The sequence below is a fragment of the Mus pahari genome, chromosome 1 (genome assembly GCF_900095145.1).
Source record: "Mus pahari chromosome 1, PAHARI_EIJ_v1.1, whole genome shotgun sequence".
NCBI lineage: Eukaryota > Metazoa > Chordata > Mammalia > Rodentia > Muridae > Mus > Mus pahari.
In genome coordinates, this window is record NC_034590.1 from 87,089,116 (window position 1) to 87,115,760 (window position 26,645).

The window sequence follows — 26,645 nt, forward strand, 5'->3', positions numbered from 1 at the left end:
GGATGCTTGTACCTGATCCCACATCTGTCACACATCAGTGCTCTAGTATGCTAGTGCGGTGGTTGGAAGGGTCCATTTCTTGCCACTGTTTGCCTTGCTCTCTGATAGATTCTGTACATATCTATTCACTTCCCTTTAAAAACCAGGGTGATGTTTAAAAGGGCAGGAGACCAAAGACCAAGAATACGATGTAAATCCCCAAATCACTGACACAGATAGACATCAGTCCCATTCACATACAGACATTCATAGATGCTATGTGTCAAAAGGGGAAGGCTAGAAGACTGAGTAAGAGAAGGCTGGATGAAGTTTGAGTTCACAGAGATTATTCCAACTCTCACTGACAGAGGACAGAGCACAGAACAAGGTCAAGGGGGACAATCCTGGTGGCTCAAGGTCACCAGTCAGTCCAGGAAACTGCTTCTCCTTATAAAGCAAGGCTGGGCTGACCCAGCTCTGAATCTAGTGCACATAGCTAGTCAGACATCAGGAGGGTGGATAGAGGGAGGGAGGCTCTGTGGCTGGGAGGGCAACTTCAGCTTGTAGCCAGGGAAGGTTGGGAAACTCTTTTAGCCACCAAAGCATCCACTTGCCAACTGGATTTGGAGGACGTTGGATTGTGAGTCCTTGGGGACCAGAGAAGTGAGTCAATGAGCCCTGAATCTTTGGTTGGCCCTGGAGTGGGGGGTGACTCAGAAGTCACAGTGCTTGTGCTGATTAACCTCGGAGAGTCATTGAGAACCTTCTCCCCATCGTTTCAGTCAGTGATCCAGGACTCCCAGGCTGCACAAGAGCCGGGACCTGTGACACTCCTACGTTTTCTACCATCTCCACCTACCAAGGTTTTCTCTCTATGCAGCCAAAGATCCCGGGACGGAAAACTCCGCGCCTCCTGCAACTCCGCCTCCAGTTTTCTGCCACATGGAACACAGACTCTCAGGACCCTTCTTTCCCTATTCCTGACCTCCGCAAGCTGAGCTGTCCTGTTGGCTCGTCTGTCCTCTACTTTCCCTCTCTCTACCCCTTGCACCGGCCTTTTCGCACCCTTACCTTGTTCCCACGCCTGTTCTGGGGGATGTCTGTCTGCTTCCTTCGCCTCCACCCCCTCCCTCACCTTCTCCTCCCCACGCTGCCCTCGGCTCCTCCTCCAGGCCCCGCCCTCTGCTCAGGGCCCGCGTCTCTAGTGGCCCCTTCCCCAGCCCTGGTACCCCTAACGCCCTCCCTAGAACCCTGGGGGTTGGGTTGGGGACCCTGGCCCAGGGAAAAGGGAATCGCAAGGGGCCAGCTCCCTCCCCGAGCCGTGTCCCGGCGCGCGCGCGCCGCGCCCCCTCCGCGGCCTCCCCGCGCCCGCCTCCCGCCTTCCCCTCCTCCTGGTGACGTCCGGGTCCCTGCCCGTCTGAAAACTCCGCGCCGCGGCGGTGGAGGCGGCGGCGGCGGCGGCAGAGGAGGAAAGGAAGGAGGAGGTGGTGGAGGAGAGGAGCAGGAGGAGGAGCAGCGGCGAGCCCGGGCGACGTCGGCGGGGCCCGAGCGCGGAGCCCCCGGGATAGAGCGCACACCGGGGTGTCCCGGCACCCCGCTCGCCCCGGGCCGCCGCGGAAGATGGTGGCGGCGCCGTGCGCCCGGAGGCTGGCGCGGCGCTCGCACTCGGCGCTGCTGGCGGCGCTCATGGTGCTGCTGCTGCAGACGCTGGTGGTGTGGAATTTCAGCAGCCTGGACTCCGGGGCTGGAGAGCAGCGGCGCGCGGGGGCAGCGGCGGGAGCAGCCGAGCAGCAGCAGCAGCAGCCCGCGGCCCCGCGCCGGGAGCGCAGGGACCTGGCTGCCCATCTGCCCGCAGCCCGCGGAGGACCTGGAGGCCGAGCCGGTGGAGGAGGAGCACGGGGAGGCGGCCCCGGAGGAGCCCGCGCACAGCAGCCTGCCAGCCGCGGGGCACTAGCCTCCCGGGCGAGGGTAAGGTGCCCTTTGGGAAGGGGATCGCGAGCCCCGCGGACAGAGAGACAGATGAGCGACCCTACCCATGCCTCCCATTGATCTTGGCCCCACAAGTCCTGATATCCGAAGGGACTGTGCGCCCTGGCTGCCTCTGGCTGCCTCTGACTGCCCAGGCTGCCCTGGGCAGCTGCAGGGTCGTGCACTGAGCCGCGCTGCTCTGTGCGGAGTCTGAGGACCGCCCCCTTGGGGTCTGGAAAGTGAGCTCCAGAAGAGACTCGCTTTCTAGGGGGTCCTGTTTCCTATCACTCTTTCTGGGCGTCCTACTTGTTCTCTGGGTGGGGGCGTTGATGCCTCACTCTCCACTCGAGTACGTGCATCGGATCGTGACCGGATCCTCAGCCGCTGCTCAAGGGTAGTTCTCCACGAAGCCTCTTTGGTCTGAGCTGTTTGCTGTGGGCTGAGAAGAGACCTGGAATTAGTGTGTTAAGTCCTCCACCATGTCCCTCGTACCCAAATCAACACTGGATCCTGCACGCCTTTTCTGACTTTGGGTCCTGTTCCCCTCCCCCTGGGAATCCACTTCTCTTTCCACCTTCCCCAGTCCCCACCTTCCTCAGTCCCTAACCTTGCCATCTCTTGCTCTGACTTCACCTCCTCCGGGATTTGCAGCTTCAGGGTACTGCCCCTTGGTCCCAGCTGGCTGTCTCTGACTTGACATGGGTGGCCGGTTGCACTTACTGTCTGTCTGTCTGTCTGGCTGGCCACACTATCACCACACCTCCCAGTGTGCTTCGCTCTTCTTGGATGTGGATAGTCAGGTCTCTGAAACTGTCTTCCACAGTTCTATTAGTACCATCTGGTTGGCTAGGTGGGGCACCGGCTTGCCTTCCTCTCCTATCCCCAACTTCTTTGGGGTCTTTGTTTCACCTTTTTCTGAGCTAGGAGGGCAGGAGATCCGAGTCCCTAACTACTGTACAGGGTCTCTGCTCTGCGTGGGAATGAGTGTCTGTCTGTCTTTGGGCTGGTATGATATGCCATGTGATTCTCTGTCCATCATCCCAGTTCCCTGCAGAGAACTGCCCAGCATCTGAAGGACGGTAGCTACCAGGGGAGTGTTTCCAGGATCTGTAGGGAGGGAACAGTCCTTGTTATTGCTTGTCACTCCGGCAGCCCTTGCTGAAGACTGCCTTGACACAGTTACACAGCTGTGTCAGAAGTGCTTTCTGATGTGCTTAAGTTCTTCGTGATTGTTTTGACCCTTGTTGCCTGAGCACTGCTCTTTATGTCCGTGGGCTAAAGCAGTCTCAGGAGCATTTGGCTGCTCTGTAGCTACCAAGGAGAAGTCTTACCTCACCTGTGGTGATGCTTGTGAATGAGAACTTGAGCATTCTCAATGTCCCCAAGTCCTTTTTTACAGCCAAGGGGACCCAGGCACTCACTGCCTTTGAACTCCTGGAGTTGATCATGTGTTCCAACTGGGGGGAAAAAACCGCTATTACATGTTCTTTCTGAAATTGGAGACCTACTGGGAGGTGGGAGGGACTAGGCACACTTAGTGCTGGCCCAGTGTAGAAGCAGGCAGGGTGGGGAGGGGATCATGGGACTCGCTGTACCTTTTGCAAAGGGGGTTCAGGAGGTACTTTCAGGGTACATAGACCACCTGTTGAGATTAGTGAGAGAATTATAAAGAAAAAAAGCAGTTGGTTTCTTTCCTTCCCCGCCAATGTTCTGAGCAGTGATGCACAACCCCTCCATGTGTGTTCACCTAGGATTAATCTCTCGTCTCCTAGCCCAGTCACATCAGGTTTGGAATCGGAAGGGTGGGGATGGGGTGCCACTTCCCCTTTAAAACGTGTTTTTAGATCCTCAGTCTTAGCAGCAGAGCTTGTCTGCAATTTTGCTTTTATCTGTGGGTTTGGGTGTATCATCCCGCCAGTGTCCTCCAATGTCTCCATTTCTTTAGCTTCCAATGTATATGTATATGAATACATTTTGTCCTTTTTTTCTTTCACTTTCCCATTCCTGGTAGTTCTCAACTGTCCAGTCCTGCTGCTTCTGGACTTTTTGTCATATGCATGCCACTCTCCTCTCTTCCTCCGGTCTCATATCCATCCCCAGGAGCTGCAGTGTGCACAGGATGGCTAGAGCTAGGGGTCTGTTTGTCCTCCTCAAGGTGTGCCCACCCCAACCTCTGCCCTTTCATGGAACTCAAGGAGACCAGAAGGGGGCAGGCTGTTCCCAAAGTCCATCCAGAGCTGGAGCTTGGGATACAGGTGGAGAGAGCCACAGACTGCCAACAACCAGGAGGACCTTGCAACTTGCCATTCATTTCTGGACCCTGCCTGGGCTGACTGCATGCATGATGCAAAAGGATTCAGGATGGCATTCAGATCTCTCTCTCTCTCTCTCTCTCTCTCTCTCTCTCTCTCTCTCTCTCTCTCTCGATGGCTCTCTCTCTCTCTCTCTCTCTCTCTCTCTCTCTCTCGATGGCATTCAGAACTCTCTCTCTCTCACACACACACACACACACTTGTGCACACACCTGCGTGTGCAAGACACACACACACACACACACACACACACACACACACACACACTCCCTGAGATTTTTCCAGATGGCTTCTGCAAATACTGTGGAAGCGTATGCTAGGACAGTGACGTTCCTTTCTGTGCTGTGCTTTGTGGAAGGATGGAGTAGGGTAGGGTGAACAGTCATGGCTTCAGTGGGTGCTTGGCAAAGGGTGTCGAGCAGCTGTTATGGCTAGAGTGTTTTCAAATCCAGACCTATCTGCTTCTCCTGGCTGCTTTCCCCTCTCCCAACTTCTGAACTGTGAGCCTTTTATTTTTGGAGAGCAGCGTCTAGGTACAGGAATCGTACCGGTGGCTGGGCATTCGAGACCCTTAAGAGATGATGTTGGTATGCAGGCAGGTTCAGAGGGTGTGTACGGGGATGGTGGTGAGATGGGCATCTCTGCAAAGGTTTGCTAGTGCCCCCTTTCCCTCTCAGTCTCTCTGAGCTTTTATGTATTAGCTTGATGCAAATTTTAGCCGAGTTCTGTAGCGGGGCGTTTTCTCTGGGCCTCAGTAAGAAACGAACTTTACTGTAGTAAATATAAATATAAAACAGAGAGCACTGAGCCATAGATGAGGGGGAGTAGTGGGGAGTGAGGGGCCTGTCAGAAAGACCAGCCAGCAGAAAGCTGTGGATGCCAGACCTGTATTTTCTTTTCTCTTGCTAACGTCCCCAGTCCCCATAGTCCCAGCATTAGTCACTTGTGCCCCATGATGCACTGTCACTCAAGGTAAATTACTGTCACTTAGTAAATTTCCTTTAAGAAATCTAATATTTCAATGTCCTTGCATACTGTACGCTTACAGTAGAATGCCGTTTTTGTATGACCTGGCCCCTTTGAAATGCTGATTTGTTTTTCAGCAGAGATCCCTCATTCTTCGCATTACTCAGATAACTCCGGACTCTTTCAGACATTAACAGTGACTTTGGAAGAGGGTTCCAGCGGTGTCAGAGGCAAAGCTTTTCTTTCAATCCAAATGTTTGCAGAGAGAACAGAGAGCGTTTGATGGCTGATTTGTTTCCTCCACACTTCCAGTGAATTATTTTGTCTGATCGAAACAGGACACTTTGCATATAGAAGTGTGTATCTTTGAGCAATATTTATCTCGCTGCAGATACATTGCCGTCTGCTTTACCACACATTGGAAATGCTAAATAAAATAGACAAGTAGCAGTCATTTAATTTAATAATAAGATAATAAATACAGGCTGGATATTCATTATCCGAAATACTTTGAAGGAGTGTTTTGAAATTTGGATTGTGAATATTAACATGTAAATAAAAAGATAGGGTGGGGCCCAAGATTAAAAACCACACAAAATAATTAACAAAAATTATTGTTTTCTTTCTTTCTCCTTTTTCTCCTTTCTCTCACTCTTACTTCTTTCTTTTGCTCCTCCTGGTTCTCCTCCTCCTGGTTCTTCTTTTTCTTGTCTTGATGACTTGTCTAGCTCAGACTAATGTAAAAATCATGACCCTTCTGCGATTACAGCTATGTGCAACCACACCTGGCTTGAACCATCTTATATACATGGCCTAAATGTAATTTTGTACATGATTTGTGCCTGCATGTTAACAGTGACCTGTCATATGAAGTAGGTTTAGAATTTTCCACTTGTCGTGCCATGGCTAAGCTTGGGAAATTTGTGTTTCAGAGCACTTAAGAAGTAGGACATTTCACAGGTATATATGCATGTATGTAGTCACTTTCCTATTCTCTGTAGGCTATCAATTCATTAAAGAAAATCCCTTAAAAGTTTGGGTGGTAAAATGCTTGCTAATCTTTAAACAGGAGGCCAACTGAGGCTTAAAATTCGTATTTTCTGGGAATTGTTTAACTTTGATCCATGTTCTTAACAGGAAAAAAAAAATAATGATTTGAGTTAGCACAGAAAGTTGATGTTAGTGTGTGTATGTGTGTGTGTGTGTGTGTGTGTGTGTGTGTGTGTATGTGTGTGTATGGCTTAGAATGCAAACTATTCTTTAGTCTACCTCTATAATAAGACTCTACCTGTCTACTCTGAACTACAGGCAATGAGAGGGCTATAAATCTATGTGCAGAGAGTCTAAGATGCCCCTCACCCAATATAACTGTGCAGGGCGGGTTTTCTCCAGCCTATAGATTCTTCTTTACAATCTCTCTCCCCATTTTATTCTCCCCCTGACCCTGCCTGTGTGTGTGTGTGTGTGTGTGTATGTGTGTACATGCTCATGTGGGCATGTGGATGTGTGCATCTGAATATATGTGTACATATGTGTGCATGTGTAGCAGCCAAAGATCAATGTTGGGAAGCCTCCTCTATCACTGTCAAGCTTAAGTTTTGAAACAGGGAGACTCACTGGGCCTGAAGCTCACTGATTCCAGCAGGCTGGCTCACCAATGAGCTCCAGGATCTGTCTATTCCCATCTCCTCAGTGCTGGGATGATAGATGTGTTTCACTGTCCCTGACTTTTCACTAGGGTGCTAGAGGTCCAGCCCAGGTGCTCTTGTTTGTACTGTAAGCACTTTGCAACCTAAGTCATCTCCCAGCCTCACATATCTTCCTTCTTTTTTTTGTCTTTTTCAAGATGCATGAGTATTGTGTCTGCATGTACATCTGCACAACAGTAGAGGACATCAGACCACATGAATCTATAGTTAGAGTGGATTTTGAGCTGCCACATGGGTGCTGGGAATTGAACTTAGTCCCTCAGGGAGAGCAGCCAGTGTGTTTAACTGCTAAGCCATCTATTTGTCCATCCCATCTCTTCATTTCTAATGACTTTCTACCACAACAAAGGGCAAAGACTTTGGGGAAAGTGAAATGATTACATAACCAATACTACCCTTGACACAGACCATTTTAAAGAGACAGAAGGGATGTGAGGTCTCTCACTGTACCCAAAGCTCATTGATTCACCAGGCTGGCACACTAGGGAGCTCCAAAACTCTGTCTCTCACCTCCCCCTCAGTCTGGGATTACAGATGGGTCCCACCATGCCTGGAACATGTGATAGGCCCAACACAAATGTAAGAGTCTATAGGACATCCTCAGTTATACAGAGGGTCAGATCCCAGCTTTGCACTGTCTTGTCTCCATGGCCCGGGCAGGTCTCTCTCTGCTTCTCTGCAACTTGGAGCCACCTCTGTGGTGTGCAGAGGGAGAAGGCTACTGACTGATTTGTGAGAACTGGTTTGCTCTGGCCACAGACTGATGCCCCAGTGTCAGCTGCTCTCTCAGCAGGAAAGCCTAGAGTGTTTGGAATAAACATTTGCTTTTTCAAAGTTACTCAATTACAATAGCTTTTGAGTGAAATTCTGCAGTAGAATGCCTGAGGGTCTTTTTGGTGTGTGTGTGTGTGTGTGTGTGTGTGTGTGTGTGTGTGGCAGCCTTGGAACAGGACAGAAGGAGACAGAGAGAAGAGTAACATTCATTGAGTGTTTGCTGTCTGCCTGACATTATTTTGGTGATTTGCATCCATAAAACTTACTCCACTGAATTCCCATCCAGGATGTATATGTGTGTATATGAGTGTGTATGTGAGCACGTGTCTGTGTGTCTGTGTACATGTGTGTGTATGCACATGTGTGTGCGTGCACGTGTGTGTGTGTGTGTGTGTGTGTGTGCGCACGTGCATGTGCTTGTGGGATTGCCTGCCTGTCTGTCTCTGTCTGTCTGTGTGTGTCTCTGCATCACTCTCTTCATCTATCTACACCTAGGTCCACTCCAGGAAGCAAGATGTTCTGTTACACATTTCATGCAAAGTTGGAACTGAGGGTACCCAACTGGGAATTGTTGGCCTTACGATGACTCGTTGTAGTGTAGGTCAGACATAAAAAAGACCTCCACAGACACCATCTCCCTGTGTCACTGGACCCTCCCAGCTCCGTGGGAGGAGGCTGCTGCTGTGCTCAGATAGATGAGGAAACTGGGAAGCAACCCCAGGCTGCTTCTTGCCCAGTGCTGCCTAGAGTTCTGAGCTCCTCATCTGTACAGCTTTTCAAAGCCCCCTCATGCAGCCATAGGCTCCTTGAAAGCCATTGCTCCATTTTAACAGATTCCTAAAAGTGTGCAGACTCTGGAGAAGAACCAGATCCCTGAAGAACAATGCAAACAGCACAGTTGTAAGCTGCAGAGCTGAGGGCTGAGCCCAGGCATCCCACTCTCTGAATGGTCTACTCTATATTCTCTGGTGTCTAACGCCTGCAGAGGTGACCCTCTGACCTCAGCATCCCATAACTCCACGGATCCCAACAAAATGCCAAACCCCAAAGTCAAGATTTTGTTTTATTGTCTTTAGAGTCCAGTGAGGTGCTTTGACACACACACAGAAAAACCAAACCAAACAAATCAAAGTAACAATGACAACAACGAAAGGTTTCTGTAATCCAGCAAATGAACACATCCCTTATACCATGTGTCTGCCCCTTGTTTGGGTGAGAAGGGCACCCAAAACTAGTCTTTTAACGAAATTCTTGAGTTTGATAAACTAAAGTACAACACAATGTGATGCTCATTCCTCAGTCCCATGTTGGGTATGTAGACTTGTTCATCCTGCTTTCTACTATGTTGTAACCTTTGCTCTGCAGTCCATTTGAAGACAGGATTTTTATGGCTTCAGAAAAGGAAGAGAGAAGTGTGGCCTCTAGTGAAACTCATTACAGAGTAACTGACCCCAGTCTTGCCAGAAAGGGAGTCTTGGATTCAGGACGAGGGACGGAGACAGGGGGAGTTGTGTAAGGTTTCCATGTAAGGTTTCCAGACCAGTGGAAAATGTCCCCACCACTGTTCCTGCCACTCCACTCTCCAGTTCAACTACCCAACTCTTATCTCTGGAGGATCCCAGGGCCTGGGCCACTGCAGCAAGAGTTATCTCTATGAACATGCAGTCCATGTTGGCACTTCCTTCCTCTTGCAACAGGCTTTACTTACTTATTTGCCTGAGGAAACTCCTTGGGCTGTTCTTCTGTGATCCTTGTGGCTAGTTCATCCTTCCATAATCAACCAAAGAGTTACAAGGAAGTGGGGTCTGGGGATGGAGGCAGGTGGGTGTCACTGTACCATTGCGGAGGAAGACTGGCATCAATCACTACCAGAGTCTAGAAGCACAGAGCCCTGACCAGATGGGGAAAGATGGGAACTCATTCTCAATTAATCATTTTGAGAGTGTTTCCCCGTCCACTCAGAGCTCTTGAAGGCAAGTGGATTTGTTCCTGCTGAAATCTGGCTTGCCCCCAGTCTGGTGACCCTGGCTTATCTGGGCGAATGTGTCAGGGGATGCTAGTGAAGCAGGGTGCCAAGATATATTTGTGTCTACTTGGGGATCTTTCCTGTGAACCTGGGCTGTGAAGTCAACGTTGATGTAACGGTTCCCTACCCAAAGCCTGCTCACATGGCTACTGTGATAAGGACAGTGCCAAGGAGGGGGACCAGTGTTCTTGACTATTTATCTTGTATCAGACAACTGTGGATTGACTAGACAGTTCTACTCCTACCGAATCTTTTACACCAGCCTACAAGTGAAGACTGGTGTCTCCTCTCTGTTTTTATTGCTTACAAATAATAACCTTCTGCAATGAATTGAGTGGAAGTTAAATTTCTGAGAAGAGTCCAAACTAGGAGTTGAAGGGTGGTGCCTACAAAGACTGTCTGAGTCTCTGTCTAGTTCACTGTTGTAAGTCTTTTGTCTTTAGCCCAGTTTCATCCCATTTATTCATGTCTACTTACATACATCTATTCACTTATCCATTCATCCATCCGTCTACCTATCCATCTCATCATCCATGTATCCGTGAATGAACGAATGAATGAATTAGTGAATGAATGAATCCATCCACCCAGTGCTCCAAGCCTTCCTGGGGGAGGAGGGTAGCAGGCAAGGGAGGGTTAGAATTTCAATCACAAGCAGTCTGCCAGCTGAACATTCTTCTCTGCTAGGCTTAGATGGGAGATGACCTCTTGCATACAAGAGAAAGGTATTCTCTGGGGAAATGGGAATGACATTTGGTATCATCAAGGGGCTCCAGAGCTTTCCAGTCTCCTGCCATTTCAGAATCTCCTGAACAGAGGGCTGATCTGTTCCACTCATGAAGTCTAAGCTCGAGCCAAGTGTGGTGGCGCACACCTTTAATCCCAGCACTCGGGAGGCAGAGGCAGGCGGATTTCTGAGTTCGAGGACAGCCTGGTCTACAAAGTGAGTTCCAGGACAGCCAGGGCTACACAGAGAAACCCTGTCTCCAAAAAAAAAAAAAAAAAAAAAAAAAAAAAAAAAAAAAAAAAAAAAAAGAAAAAAGAAAAGGAAAAGAAAAAAGAAAATGAAGTCTAAGCTCCTCACCCTGTAGCTGAAAGGCTGAACCTACAGAATAGTAAGCGTGGCCAGCCAATTGCAGCCCAAGAGGCAGATTCTGTGCCATTTGTGATGTAGACCAAGCTATGGCATTGTCCTTACTTATTTGGGACTCAGTTTTCTTGTCTGAAACTCTGTGGCCTCATGGACCTTGGTAATGAAAAGTAACTCTGGCCCATTGTCAAAATCTGTTTTGCCTTCATACATGCATCCATCCATCTGTGCATAATCATTCCATCATTCATCCAGTTATCTATCCATCCATCCATCCATCCATCCATCCATGCATCTATCCATTTATCCTTCCACCCACCCATCTGCCCACCCATTCATCCATCCACCCACTTGTCCGTCCATCCATCCATCCATCCATCCATCCATCCATCCATCCACCCACCCAACCATCCATCCATTTATCCTTCCACCTACCCACCCGCCCACCAGTTCATCCATCCATCCACCCATCTAGCCATCCACCTATGTACCACCCATTCCATTTATCCATCTACCAACCCACCCATCTACTCATCCTTCCATCTACCCATCCATCCACTCATCCATTCACCCATCCACCCTTCCACCCATTCACCCACCTACCCACATATCCTGCATTCTCCTGTTTGGTGAAGTTTGCACTTTGTGGCAGCAGGATGTCTAGAGTCCCTGCCCCACCCCCACCATCCACTTACGAGTTCCTCATGCCCTGACACTGCAAGGGTAGGCACTGTGAAGTTGGGTGTTGACGAAAAAGGCAAGTGGGCAGGTAGAACATTCTAGATCCCCTTGGTTTGGGCCCGAGCTTTATCAAAGATGTCTGAGGTTCACCTCTGAGTCTTTCTGGAGCTTCCTCTGATGGTTCGTGTAAGCCCGACTCTCCCCTTGGGTCACAGTGATCAAATCTGGGAAATAGAGAAGCAAGTGTTAGGGCACTCAGAACTCCCCATAGAGATGAGTGCCAGGCCTCCTGTCTCAGAGCGGAGTCTGGGGAGTGTCTCATCCATTCTCTCCATGATGATTAAGTGATTGAATGAATGCACGCATGAATTGTGTGCATTCGCAAGCTATCCACACGGACTCCTTGTCTGAGTGCCTGCTGTGAGTCAGGCACTGTGTACAATGTGGGACCCAAGTTCTGCTGGCCGTGGTTGGGACATGGGAGGATGCACGTGCAGAATAATCACAATGGAGGAAAATCTAAGTTACTGACCAGTGCAGGCAAGGCTCAGCGTAGTGGGGAAAGAGCGATGTGCTCTGGAGGAGGGCGGAGTCTGGGGGAGCAGTGTTCTGCTCACTTTTGGTGTACTTCGGGGTGAGGATATATTCTGGAAGGATGCTTTTTGCTAGAGGAGTTCCAGACTGTCTGCAGGAGTCCCAAAGAAGCTGCAGACGCCAGTGTCAATTCACCAGGACTTACAGGAGGGGTGACAGCTCTCTTACAGAAATTTGAGGGCTGGGAATGCAACTGAGCTGCGCAAGATCCTGATCCATTCCTAGCACAGAAAAAGGAAAAAAATAAATAAATAAAGCTGTCACGGCTGTGTACAAATGGCTGTATCTAGTCATGTCCGCATGAAAGTTTCACAGTTCTTAGATCTTTTTTTTTACATTCGTTTAACTGCTCTGTGCTTACTCTCCTCTTTCTCTCCCTCCTCTCCTTTCTCTGTGTACAGTCTAATAAATGATCACAAACTGAGCACACCCAAGACGCCCACACTCAGACCAAGGAACAGCTCCTGTGACTTTGCTGATGCATCCTGCCCCCACTTCTTGGGTGGCACATTTAAGAATACTACTAATAGCTTTGTGTGTTTTTTTTAAAAGCATATTAGGGAAGTATATACATGGAAATGTCAGCCTCAATGCTCTTGTGACCTCACTTGTAAATAACATGGCAAGAAAGTAGAAAGAAATGATCTACCAGTCTATAAACATCCTAATGCCAAGCCCAGATTTAACTGGGTCCCAGCTGAGTTTGGTGAAAGACTGTCAAGGAGTTTCACACTTTGTAAATGTCCAGTAACCTCTATGCTAAGGCTGTGGAGATGGCTCGGTCTGTAAAGTGCTTACCACATAAGCATGGGGGCCTCAATTTGATCCACAGGACCTACCTTAAAAAACAAAACAAGCAAAACCAAACCAAACCAAAACCAAACGCAATGCCCTCCCCCCACCCCAAACAGATGTGGTGTGCTGGGAGGCAGAGACAGTTGAATCCCCCCCCGGGGGGGGGTCACTGGCTGGCCAGCCTAATAGAGACGCTCAGGCCAGTGACAGACTGTTTCGAAAGCCATGGTGCCTGAGGAACACCTGAGGTCGTCCTCTTACTTCTGAAACACCCATCCCCATGTACATGAATACACGCACACAGAGAAGTGAGCACATAGTTGTGTTGTTTTGTTCTGAAGTCCCAATGGAAAAGGCTTAAGATAGACACTGGGAGGAACCACCGGAGTAAACTAGACTTTCATGGCTCTGTTGCTTCTGTACAGATTCCCATGGAGGACTCCCGGGTTGGTCCTCCTTGATTTAGTTCCCAGCCCTTCCTGTGAGTCTCTGGGACTCATGCCTCCTGTTGAATCCTTGTCCTCTGTTTGGTCCGCTATGTATTGAACATGAAATTAGCTGTGATGAATGAGTCCCTGGACAGATTGGTAAACGGCTGCATTAACTTAAACCAGAACCGAGACTGCAATTCAGAGCCCAGAGTAACAGAACCACCACGCAGATGTCAGCAGCAACTCTAAAGGGCAATGGGGACACCTAATCATCTCCTGAGGAGGGAGGTGGGGAGGGAGGAAAGCCCAAGGACTTCGGCGAGATCATTTCACAACGTCTCCAGCACTCAGCCACACTGGCGTTCATAAAATAAACAACGGCTTTTGTAATGGAGAGCACTGTGTACATTATTTAAGGATAGTATTAAAATCCACTTAGATGATCAAGAAATATGGTGGTTACCTCATTAAGTACCCTTTCTTCAGGGATGTGAAAGATACTCTTTCTATCTTCATCTTTACTGGTGAAATGGGGTTTTATTAATTAGAGATGTAATGAGAAATCTTTTTTTGTTGTTGTTGTTTTGTTTTGTTTCCCTTTGCCAGACTTTTAGCTGCCTTGTGTTTGTTTGTGGGTTGGTTTTTTTATTTTTTCATGAAGGACCAGGCTTTGCAGATGTTCAGTATGAAATAAAAGCCTATTCATTGCCTCTCATTCATGCTGCCTTTTATCTCTAGCTGGGAAGAGACAGCTGGTGTCGAAGACACAGAGAGCCCCTTTGGCTCACAGGTGACTTGACTCTGGGTCTAATGTGAGCCAGCCCCTCAACTAGGTCTCTCCTAGCATCTTACATCTTAAGTAGAAGGCAAAGAGAGGATAGTTTGAGGAGGGTGGGGACCATGTGAGAACAGGGCTTCAGCAACCACCCAGCGATTTGCAGGTGGGCCTGGCTTCTGTTACTAACTTCCCCCCACCAGGAAGCTGGTGGCAGCTGGAGCTTTTGGAAGGTTCATAACTGTCAGCCGGCAGAAGGATCTGGAGGAAGCCAGCTGTTTATTGGGGATGGTTAGGGCAGAGATGATGCCCAAACAAAAGTGGACGCTAGAAAGTAGTGGGGAAGCCAGGGGCCGGGGCAAACCTGGCCCTCTATGGGTGAGAGATGCACAGCACCACCCATCTCCTGGCTCTCCTCTTTCTTCTCTTCCTCCTTCATGTGAAAGAAGTAGGGGATTTTTAAACACCCTGGTTGGTAGCCAAAAATCACTGATTTCAAATCCTAATCTATTCTGGAGTGCCTGCTACTGCTGGACTCTGGCCTTTGTTTCTGGAAAGGTGACAGTTTGCAGGAGGAAGGTGTGACTTTCCTTTCTGCTGGGACTTCCAGCTTGCCCTGGGGCCACCCTGTTTATCTGTGTCACTTGAAACTACAGTTGGGGTTTGTGTGAGTCAACTTCCCTTTACTGTGGTGAAATGCCCCCGGAAGGCAGGGAGATTGACTGAGGCTCAACGTTTGGAACAGTTTCTATACCTGGTTTTCTGCCATTGAGCCTGTGATGAGGTAGGAGCATGTGGTAAAGGGAGCCACCCACCTCATGACAGCCTGAAAGCAGGAAGAGGGTTGGCTGCTGGTCACCTAGCAGGCAGTGGTAGCATACGCTTTTCATCCCAGCACTTGGGAGGCAGAGGCAGGTGGATTTCTGAGTTCAAGGCCAGCCTGGTCTAAAGAGTGAGTTCCGGGACAGCCAGGGGTACACAGAGAAACCCTGTCTCGAAAAAAAAAAAAATTCCCCTGAGTTATAAGACAATCAACAATGGAACATGACTCAGGCAGCATGACCTTGGAGCCTGTATGTCAAAATTCTGGACTCCATAGAAAGGGGTGTATGTGTGTATGGGGGTGCACATGTGTTTGTGCTGGGATGTAGGCGGAGGCCAATGTTGGGTATATTCCCCTGTCATTGAATCTAGAATTCTCTGATTCAGGACTCTGGCTGGCCAGTAAGACCTTGGGCTCTACCTGTCACCGTCTCCCAGGCACTGGGATTACATATGTACCCTGACACACTCAGGTTTTATGTGCCAGGGTCCTCTTTACAAACATCTCTGGTAGATGATTTTAGCAGAGCAGTTTCTCTAAGCCATTCTGCAAAATCCCTCTACTAGCATGGCCCCATCTGCCCATTGTGTGGATGGAACTACCGAGACCCAGCACCAAACAGGATCAAGCTGGGGTGTCAATCAGAGTATGACTTACTGTTGCTAAAGGCAGAATTTACACATTCAGACCTGACAGTCCTCTGTGCTGAGGAGCCCTGATCCCTCCATCCTCACCAGGTTGGGCAGGGCCAGTGGCAGGCACCCTCCATCCACAGTGAGAAAGAGAAGTAACGTCCACAGTGTAATATTTTGATAAGTTTCTGATTTGTATTAAAATAGTAATTACAGCAATTATTATGGACTCGAATTTCAGGGAGACTCAGCTGCTTACAGAGAGAAAAATAATTAACCACATATTCTCTGGGAATTGCATGGATGCCAGGCCTGGCCCTTTTCCCTCCCTGAATGTCCAGTGGAGGTTTGGCTGCAGGTTGAAGGCCACGTGTTTTGCCAGCTGCTGTTGTGAGTGGAATGAGTAGCCAAGATCCACGGTAGGAGCCGCTAGTGATAGAGAAGTGTGTCATCCCAGGGATGCTGGATTTGAATGGTGACCCTGTCCTTCAGTCTATCAGATGGGTGTCACGTTAGACACAAACACAGTGTCAGCTGGAGGAAAATAATTGCACCCTGTGTTTTATTATTAAATAGTCCAAAAGACACAAGCCTCTGCTGGTACCTGGCCACACTGAAGGAGGCCTAGCTAATTTAATTTGATGACTGAACTTCTCTCTATGAAGCTGACTGGACCGTAAGCCGGCTTGATTGTGAAGATGTATTATAGTTCTAACTATTACTTACTTCCTCTCAGTGCTGGGCATGGAACCTGGGGCTGGTCCAGGCTCAGCAAGCCCTATACCTCCAAGATGCCTGTTCATGGCCCTTTAGCTGGCCCCTAGTTGGTGGCTGGCACAGGGCTCAAAATACAACTTGCAAGAGTCAGTTGCCTCCTTCCACCATGTAGGTCCCCAGGATGGGACTCAGGGTCATCAGGAATGCCACCATTCCTGGTATGCAGCATTGTCTGCTGAGCCAACTCTCCAGCTCTGCCCTGAGCACTTTCATATGTGTCTTTGACGAACACACAGGCATCGGTTAGCTAAGTATCCATGTGCAAAATCAATGTATTTACCGCTTTGCTTTGTTTCCGTTTTCTAAATGGCTGCTTTGGAGATGAGCTTTGACTTTGAAACCTGACCTTCTTTCACGCGGAGGAGTGGAGGTCGGCGATAGGTTCCCAGGTTGAGGTTCCAGCAGGAGACTCATGTCCATAATTAGTGTTGGAGAGCAGGAACCCGTACAACTGAAATGTATTAGTTGGTTACTGTTCAGTTCCTTTAAGGCTGCTGGAAGCACCTGACGTTAACTACTTTGGGAAACGATGCCATCATTTAATTTCTTATGCTGAAGTCATATGGTCCAGAAAGCTGTTATCTTTACTCAGCAAAACAAGTCTGGCAGAATTAGGCCTTTTTTTTTTTTTTCCAATCTCCATCACTTTTTGCTTTGATTGACTTCTCTTTATCCCTAGCTGTTCTGGTATTCTTGCTGGGAAGCAGATGAGCACAGCCCTGCCTCCCCCATAAGATCTCTAGCCTGCAGTGGCATGTGTCATTTTACATTGAAATGCTGTGCTGAAGTGTCCCTCCGGGAACTGCATATGTTGTGGGCCGCAGAACATTAGAGCTCTGGCCTCCATCTGAGGACCTGGCTTTCTGTGCAGTGTCAGCATTGTTTAGCGACCCAGGATCTGCCTCGCTATCTGAACCCCAGTCACTTTCTATTTACTGTCCCACTTCTGCAGCCACAGCTGCTGACAGGGTTGGGACAAGGATTCCCTTCGATCCATCGTCTTTCAGATTTGCTTGGCGCTGGCTAAATACAATGACTTCATATTCTTTCTGGGGCTTGTTAAAGAGGCCTGTCAGCTTGTCTTCCAGCCAGCCCTCCCCAGCAGAGAAACATCCCGGCTGTTTAAGAAGCCTGGCCCCAGGTCCCGCGGCTTGCAATGAGCGGACTTCACCTGTGTTACAAGAGGGTATGCTTGTGGGTATTATTTATGTGGGGGATAAAATATGGATTTTTGTGCTGGAAGTGAGCATGAAAGCCCATTTCAGCCACAATCTGTTACATATGACTCAATGTTGTTCAGTTTCAGCTGTAATTTTTTACATGGGGTTAGGACCCTGAATATGGATTTCCTAGATATGAAATGCTTAACCCTTCAGTCTGAGTGGCTTTGCTACCCGACTCCAGCTTTACAGTTTATTAAACCTTAGAACTCCTTATAAAGGTGTGTGTGTGTGTGTGTGTGTGTGTGTGTGTGTGTGTGAGAGAGAGAGAGAGAGAGAGAGAGAGAGAGAGAGAGAGAGAGAGAAAACAAACACCATGGAATAAGTGGAAATCACAGGGCAACTTGTAACACTTCTAATTTGAATTCTGGGAATCGAACTCAGGTTACCAGACTTGGTGGCAAGTACCTGCCTGCTGAGCTATCTCATTAACCCTATGACCTCTTTTTTTTTTTTTTTTTTTTTTTTTTATCAAGCCTACTTTTTAAGCAGGACTTGGTAATGCATGCTTGTAATTCTAACACCTGGGTGGTGGAGGCAGGAGAGTAAGGAGGTCAAGGTCAACCTCTGCTACATATGGATTTTGAGGCTAGCTTGGGTTATGTAAGACCTTGTTTCAGAAAACAAAATACAACACAGAGGAGACCATGCTCTAGATGTTCTGAGATGCCCTCATACAATTGATGGTTAACTTCATCTCAGAATAAACTAATCTAGTTCAAAAGATGAAATCTTCTGGCCTCATTCATGGAATAGCAAGGTGTTAGACATTTGCTTCTAGAAGGCAGTCACATAGGAATGCAATCTGAGAAGACATTTCTAGGGTTTGGGATCTGGCTCAGTAGGTGTAGTGAGTGTCTAACATTCATACAGCCTTGGGTTTGATCTCTCGCCTTGCATAATGCAGGCGTGGTCGCATATGCCTGTCATCCTAGCACTTGAGTGGAAGAGACAAGAGGAGGAGAAGTTCAGGCTTATTTTTGGTTACATAGCTAGTTGGGGGATATCTCACTTACATTTCTATTGCTATAATTAAACACTATGACCAAGTCAGCTTATTAAAGAAAGTATTTAATTTGGGTTTATGGTTTTAGAGGGTTAGAGTCCATGATGTTAGAGCAAAGGCATGGCTAACATATGGCTATGGGAACAGCTTAGAGCTTGTGCAAATAGGAGGCAAAAAGGGCACCCTGGTGTCTTTTGAAACCTCAAAGCCCCCCTCCCCCCAAGACACACTCCTTCAACAAGGCCACACTTTCTAATCCTTCCCAAACAGTTCCATCAGCTGGAGGCCAAGTATTCAAATGTATGATCCTCTGTAGCCATTCTCACTCAAACCACCACAGAGTCTGACCTGAGTCACATCAGCCCCATCCCCCAAAACAACAAAAAGAATCCTGTCTACTCCTATATCAAAGAAGAAATCGCGTAGACCTTCCTTTCAGATGAAGTGCAGTAGCCATGGGATCAGCTCTCATCCCAGCCTGACAGGCTCCTAGGATGGTAAGCTATGCCACCAGACCCAGCTCTTCTGGGTATTTATATTCGATGGTGGTGTTCTGTCCACCCCAGCCTGGTACCATCATCCTGGGTTTGACCATAGCATGGGTGGGAGCTTGCTATGCCAGCATCCTGTCTTCCCATGATGGAGCAGGACAAAGTGAACTGGATGTACAGAGGCCAGGATCTCTGGAGCTAGACCTTGTTCTGCTTCTCTGGGTTTGGTTGCTGCTGGTTTGGTCCTGTAATAGATGGATGATCTCTTGGTCTCTCGAGCTCTGAACAGTCTTGACCCTCATGGTTTGCTATGCCCTCTTCACATATGTCTGTCTTCCTGTATCCAACAGAGAGTGTACCTGGGGTTCTTGTCACCCTGTGTTGTGGTTGATCCAGTGTCTGTGTATGAAAAAGGACTCCCTTCTCAGGTCTCCATCTGTCTAGACATAAACTCAGAGTCCCCAACCTTTTTATTAGGTTCCTGTGACCATCACAGTTGGCCTTGGGCCTCTTAACACCATCAATGCATGCCAGTTCTGGGATAGTAACAAATAGTGCTCAGAAAATGTTTTTACTTCCTTCAAAGATTTAATAAGGCAAGAACTATGAAGTCCTGCTTTTAGGGGCTCATGGTGTGGCTCCATGGTGGAACTCTTACTTGCTCAGAATGTGTAATGCCATGTGTTCCCTCCCCAATGCCATCAAAAGTGTGTGAGAGTGAGTGAGTGAGTGTGTGTGTGTGTGTGTGTGTGTGTGTGTGTGTGTATGTAAGATCCAACATCCTTTAGATCCTTTAGAGTCAACTCATGCTACATGGTCTCCCGTCAGCTTCTTAAATATTCTGATTGCATTTCGAGACCCAGTTCTTAGAACCTGGTCTAACATGGTAGACCATTGATACTGATATTGGGAGGTGATATTAATAACAGTAGTGTGCTTGCCTAGCCTGAATGGAGCTCTGGGAAAGGCATACACTGGCATGGCAGCACATGCTTGGAATCCTAGTATCTGGACTGGCGGCAGGAGGATTCGAAGGTCAAAATCATTCTTGCCTACATTGTGAGTTTGAGGCCAGCCTGGGCTACATGAGATGTTTCATAGACAGACAGACGGGTAGAACTGTGCAGGGAGAGAGAGAGATGAGATGATTGTATTAAGCCGGCCGCATGCCATGTTAACGCTCTGACATCCTGTCATGTGAGTCTTGTCACAGCTGTTGTACTGTGAGTGTGTAGATGCAGGAAGTGATGTACAGAGAGGGGAACTAATCCAGCAGAGTCACACAGCTGGTTAGCAAAGGGTCTGCATCACCCCTCAGCCTGGCTCAGAGACCCATGTTCTTCACATGCTCATCATGGATGCTGGCTTCTCTGTGGGCTCTGGGACTGGCTGGATATAAGCCAACCTGGGAACAGAATTCTTCCCTGTCCCCTTCGGACTGTGATGGAACGTCTAGTATATGTCTAGCCTACAGATCCTCCTCAGCAGATCGTGTTCTTAGTCTCCATCATGAAAGAATAATCCCTGGGTTTCTGAAAACTGGACAAGAGAGGGGCTGAGGCTGTGGTCAGATCTGTCACCCCATCTGAGACCCACACTCCACTGGGCATGCCAGTAGCCTGTGTAGTGGGATGGAAAGTCAGAGACTTCCGTGTGTGTGTGTGTGTGTGTGTGTGTGTGTGATGAAAGAAAGCATGAGTGCAATTTTTATACCATGCCACAATGTCTCTGTTCATCTCAGTTGGAGCACACAGTGCAATGGAGTAGGTAGTGGTAAACACAAGAACTTTGAAATTGGGCTGCCTAAGTTCAAGTCCTGGGTCTGCCACTTACCACCTGTGTGACTGTAGAGACGTTATACACACGACCTCAGCTACTTCATCAGGAAACTGGGTGCATGGGGCCTACCTACTGAAGAGGGTTTTGTGGAGAGACGAAGTGAGTGGATGTTGTATTTTATTGAGCAATGTGCCCAGACATGTGTCACATATTATAAAGTGCTTATTATTATAGGTAGTTATGGTCCAGGGATAAGGGAGAACATGTTTAGGGAATAGAGTTTTTAAGTTCTAGAAAGTGTTTTATGAGAGGCAGGCATTTCTTTTGCACCAAACCATATTCTTTTGCTCCAGAATTGTATTAAATCCAAGCTTCAGCTTACTGGGCACGGGCCCTCTGGCTTCCGGCGAGGGGCCTCAGTGTCTCTGTGAGGCTGTGCACTGTGCTGAGCAGTTTTAAACATGTCATGTTGTTAATTCGTTGTCTCAGCCCCTGGCACCAAGTGCTTTCAAACGGTCCCATGTCAGAGTCTGTCTCTATTTTCCAAGGGTTGAGGGCTAGCCTTTTTCTCCCTGGGATGAGGAAATGTTTCTGAAGACAGCCTTGCATTTTCCCACAGAAAACACTGATGGTCTTTGCCAAGTCTCAAGCATCAACGACTTCGAATTCGGCAGACGGACAGTGAGTCTGGGCAGCCCTCCCGACACCACCTCTTCTGTAGAACTCAGTGTTTTCATGGCCTGTGTGGTTCTGTACTGCGGGACCCCACCCCAGCCTGGCACAAGGGCGGGACTTCTGAGCCCTATTTCCCATTTGGATTGCATGGAGTTAGACACTCTGCCCCAGAACTGAGTGAGTCAGGCAGGCTAGGACAGACCACGCCTAGGACATCTTCCCTGGGGACTTCTAGCTGTCCCTGAGCCCTGTGCTGAGCTGGGCGTGTGTGTGTGTGTGTGTGTGTGTGTGTGTGTGTGTGTGTGTGTGTGTGCTTCAGAGGTTGTAAAGAAGGCAGAACCCACACTAGGCCTCCTGGCAGCTTGAACAGGGCTGTTGGGCAGCGTCCAGAAACCCTCTTGCTGACAGTGACAGTCTATAAGTTTGCAGAGAAGCAGGGCCGTGAATAATTAATTGATCCTGCTAACTGAGTTGTGAAAAGCATTTTTGGAGAGTCCTATCTGCATATTCTCTGGGGGAAGGAGACAGGAGTTGGTAGGAATGAGGCTGGCTTCTCCAGGCCAGGGATACTGAATGTCCTCATGTCTGGTCTGGGGAACCAGGCTGTGGCTCCTGAGCTTGACAACTGTGTGGTTGGCCTAGCCCTGGGAACAGTGTGGGCAGCTGGCCTCTGACTGGGTTGGGCTGTTGCCACAGAGGGTTGGTGAGTCTCCATCTTGGGTCTCAGATGGTGTAGTTCTGAGGGACCCTGAGTCTTTAGAGGAGAGACTTGAAGAGACTTCCTGGGCCTTCTGTTTCTCTACCAGAGCAGTGGTAGGAGCTGGAAGGGGTGTGGGTGTTTCTGGAAGCAGGTCTGACCTTCTGATTCACTGTGGTTGCTGAATGTGCCCGTCTGGGCTTCCTAAGCCTGCTTTGTGTCTGAGCAGGCAATACTTGCTGCTCCGTAGGAATCAAGAGCCACAGTTGAACCCATGGTACAACCCCCAGCCCCTTGTGCTTGTGTGGGTTGGATCAATCTCTTGCCACCCCCTCCCGCCTCAGAGCTCAGCATAGGTAATGGGATCTCAGTGGCCTACCTTTGGAAAAATCATTATGAAGCTTAACTAGGTGGCTATTGTTTAATCACCTTTGTGTCCCCGTGACTCTCCCTGACAAGCAAACTGAGGAGGAGAGATTCATTTTGTATCTTGGTTCCAGAGGGCTCTGTCGGTTACAGCGGGTGGGTCAGATCATAGAGGAAGGAGCATGTGGTGAAGGCTGTTCCCATCATGGAGGGCAAGTGAGCAGGGGGTGAGGGCAGTGGCAGGAAGTAGCCAGGGATAATATGCCCATATCCATGCCCAGAGCCTGTCCAGGAACCTACTTCCTCCGGTTGGCTCTACCGCTTGAAGGCTTTACAGTCCAAAATAGTGGCACCAGTCGAGGACCAAGTGTCAAAATATGAGTCAGGTGATGGGGATGTGGTAGACTCAAACTGTGATTTTTTTTTTTTCAAATACAAACATAGACATATTTTCTTATCTAGAATACTGCTGGTGTCAGTATCTCAAGAAGTTCTTGTCACAGCTCCATGAGGAAGATGGGCTGGGTAGGCAGGACACAACAGAGGTGCCATAGTTGCTTGTCTAAACACAGAATCACTCCCTGTAGCAGAAAGACCTGGGTCTTTCCATACAACTGTGCCTAATACTGCTGGAATCATTGGGACCTCATGGCCCTACTTCAAAATGAGGTGACGATAATGCTGCGTCTCCCATTGGGCAATTGTCATTTATTCTTCCACTCAAAAAATGATTATCAAGTACATAGCGCCTATGGGGCATTGCCCAAAGAGGAGTATGAATATATATATATATATATATATATATATATATATATATATATATATATATATATCCTTGCAAGTAGACACACACATCTGTATAAGCACTTTACAGCCCATGTGTAGAGGTCAGAGGACAACTTTGGGAGTCAATTTTCACCTTCCATCATGTAGGCCCTAGGGATTGAACTGGGATTATTTCTCGTAGTAACAAGTCCCTTTACCCACTGAGCCCTCTTGTTGGCCTCAGTATGAAATCTTTTGATGAACTAGAGGTCTCTTCCTTGTAGATGGGAGAGAACAAATCACAAACAAGAAACATTTTGCTGGATCCACAGAAGTTCTACAGTCGGGCAGGTAGACGCTCTGTTGGGGAAAGGGACAGGGACAGTGTTCCCAGCTCTGCAAGCCACAAGATCTCCAAAGCCACCCCCCATCTGCACCTTTACAGTGTGCAGGCTTAATGGTGCATGAGTCATTGTGCATAGTTGTGTTTCAATAAAACTTTATTGAAAATCCTGATGTGAGCGAGGGTTTTAGAAGGTAGTATGTGCTCCAGGAAAACAGAGAAAGGCCCTGGGAGGATGCTGTCGAAGCAGATGATGCCCATAGGGAGTCGGGACATGCTGACAGGGAGATGTGCTGCAGCCATGGCGGGTATTGGAGTGGGGGCTTTTCTTCCATTCATCCTCTCACCCAGGGTCTGTTTCTATCAGTAAAAGAACAGTCTGCACCAGCAGATAAAAAGAAATGCTGAGTCTCAGGGAGGGACGGGCCTTGGTGATTGACAGCGTGGCAATCAGGTCAGTCCAGGGGATGATCCACACTCTTAGGGTGCTGAAAGAAACCAGAGACCAAGGATGACAAAGGTGAGCTAAGGATGGCTTGGAGGGATGGCCAGGATACCAGGAGGCAGCAACTTTCCCCTTGACAGGGAAGGTGTATCCAGTGGGGCAACCTGGAGGAAGGGATGGAAGGTGGATATGCTTGGGGCATATGGAAGGCAGAGAAGGTGAGGCCTCAACAGGCTAAATCGGGTGCAGCTTTAAGGGTGAGGCTAGGTCAGGGTACCTAGCCGATGGGGTGTCGTTGGGGTGCTTGAAGGGAGGAAGTGGCCTGCTTGGCTTTTGAAGAACCCATCTGTTCCAGGCTTATGGATACAAGACAGAGCACAACATGGGGGTTGGGGTTTAGCTCAGTGGCAGAGCACTTCCCTAGTAAGTGCAAGGTCTTGGGTTTAGACCTCAGCTCTGGGTAAGGGTTGGGGTGGGGAGGGAAGAGGAATACAAGGTGAACTTGTGCTGCCCGTGCCAGCTATGAGGATGCTCAGGGAACCTTTGCAGAGGTATCAGCCTGTTAGCTGGGGACATGCAAGGTGCGAACATCCGGGGCTGATGCATGAAAGGTGCATGATGTCTTTCAGACTCTTACTTTGCAACAGAAGCTAAAATGACTTTGTCTAAGGCAGCTGTGGCAGAACACACCTCGGGTTCCAGCACTGAGGAGGGGGAAGCAGGGGAATCATAGGTTCAAGGCCAGCTTGCTCTACATAGCATTCCTCTGGCTAGTAAGTGCTTTGCTAGTTATCAAAAGGTCAGAGTGGGTAGAGATTGATTAGTCAGGAGGCTTTGGGACCAGTCAAGAGAGGGTCCATAGTGACCAATGTGAATTTCACTGTGAGCTGTTGTTTGGGTGTGTGGGTGTGTGTGTTTGTACATGGACCTGGAGACTGTCGTTTCATAGATGCTGCTCACCTTGTTTTTTGGTTTTTGGTTTTGGTTTGTTGTTGTGTTTTGTTTGTTTGTTTGTTTGTTTTGAGACAGGGCTTCTCATTAGCCTTGAACCCGCTGATTTGGCTATGCCGACTCACCAGTAAGCCTTGGGAGGTGGCCTCTGCCATCCCAGCACTGAGATTACGGGTGCTTGTTTGTTTGCTTGCTTGCTTTTATAGCATGGGTTCTTAGCATGGAACCCTGGTCCTCATCCTTGCACGGCAAGCACTTAACCAGCTGAGCCATCGCCTCTGTACCAGCTTTGGGATTTGAAGACCTCTCTGTCACTGATTTCAGTGAGCTCAGACAGGTTGGATCCAGCTACCATTGGCAGGTAAGGGTGCTCAGGGGAGAGACGGAAGCAGAGAATGGTTGCTGTCCTTGGAGCTTAGGGTGGGAGATGTGGAGGCTGGGTAACGGCCACCAACATAGAGCTACATGGTAGGAAGGGGTTCCAGTGTGCGGTGCACAGTGAGCTTATTTGTTCACACAGGGATTGGAGAAATGTGAGTAGCCTTAATGTGCTTACTACACAGGGTGTTATGCACACATTAAATGATCACACTACACCCAGTAGTGTGTGCGGTTTATTATACAGCAGTGAAGTTTTTTCTGGAGCCTGGGGAAAAATCAGGAAACCCAGTACTCATCCTGCTATCTCTAGTCTCAGAAGGATGTCCAGCCTTTTCTTCCTCTCTGTAATGGAAGAACCCTCCCAACACACACACACACACACACACACACAGTCACACACACAAACAGAGTCACACAGACACACAGACAGACACACACACACAGAGTCACATACAGTCACACATCCACACAGAGTCACACACACACACACAGATACACAGACACAGACACACACACACAGTCACACACACACACAGAGTCACACACACAGACACACACACAGTCTCACACACACACACACACACAGAGTCACATACAGTCACACACCCACACAGAGTCACACACACACACAGACACACAGACACACACACAGACACACACACACACACACACAGTCACACAGACACACACACAGACACACACAGTCACACACACACAGAGACACACACAGACAGACAGACAGACAGACAGACACACAGACACACACATACACACACACCCTTCTTGTTTTCCTCTCTGTGAAGGATCTCTGCCTCAGTCTTGATGAGCAAGCTCAAAGAAGACTGACTTTAGAGACCAGGCTGGTTTTGAACCTCTCCCCTGTCATTTGATCACTCATGACCTAAATGCTTTGAACCCAGAGAGGTCCTTCTCAGAGGAAGGTCTAGGTAGCCCCTGAGCACGTGTTCTCCAGGAATGGCTTCACACTCCCCTAGACAGCTTCCTCAGTGTTGTCCTCGAAGCTGGTCTAAACGTGGACTCTGGAAGTTTCCAGACCTACAGAATCAAATTTCTCCTTTAGGTGAATGAGTGAGCGTGTGTGTGTGTGTGTGTGTGTGTGTGTGTGTGTGTGTGTGTGTGTGTCTGTGTGTGTGTGTATGTGTGTGTGTGTTTTCATATATCCCAAGCTGACCT

The 26,645-nt window shown here is 48.6% G+C and overlaps 1 protein-coding gene across 1 annotated transcript in view; it reads left to right on the forward strand.

The window, feature by feature from the left end:
- Nucleotides 1-1,405: 1,405 nt before the first annotated feature.
- Nucleotides 1,406-26,645, forward strand: part of Xylt1 (xylosyltransferase 1) — a 291,364-nt gene continuing 266,124 nt past the window's right edge. Inside the window, exon 1 of the mRNA XM_021202279.2 lies at nt 1,406-1,947. Within this exon, the coding sequence (XP_021057938.1) occupies nt 1,600-1,947 (348 nt within the window). The 5' untranslated portion in view covers nt 1,406-1,599. The remainder of the gene's footprint in view (nt 1,948-26,645) is intronic.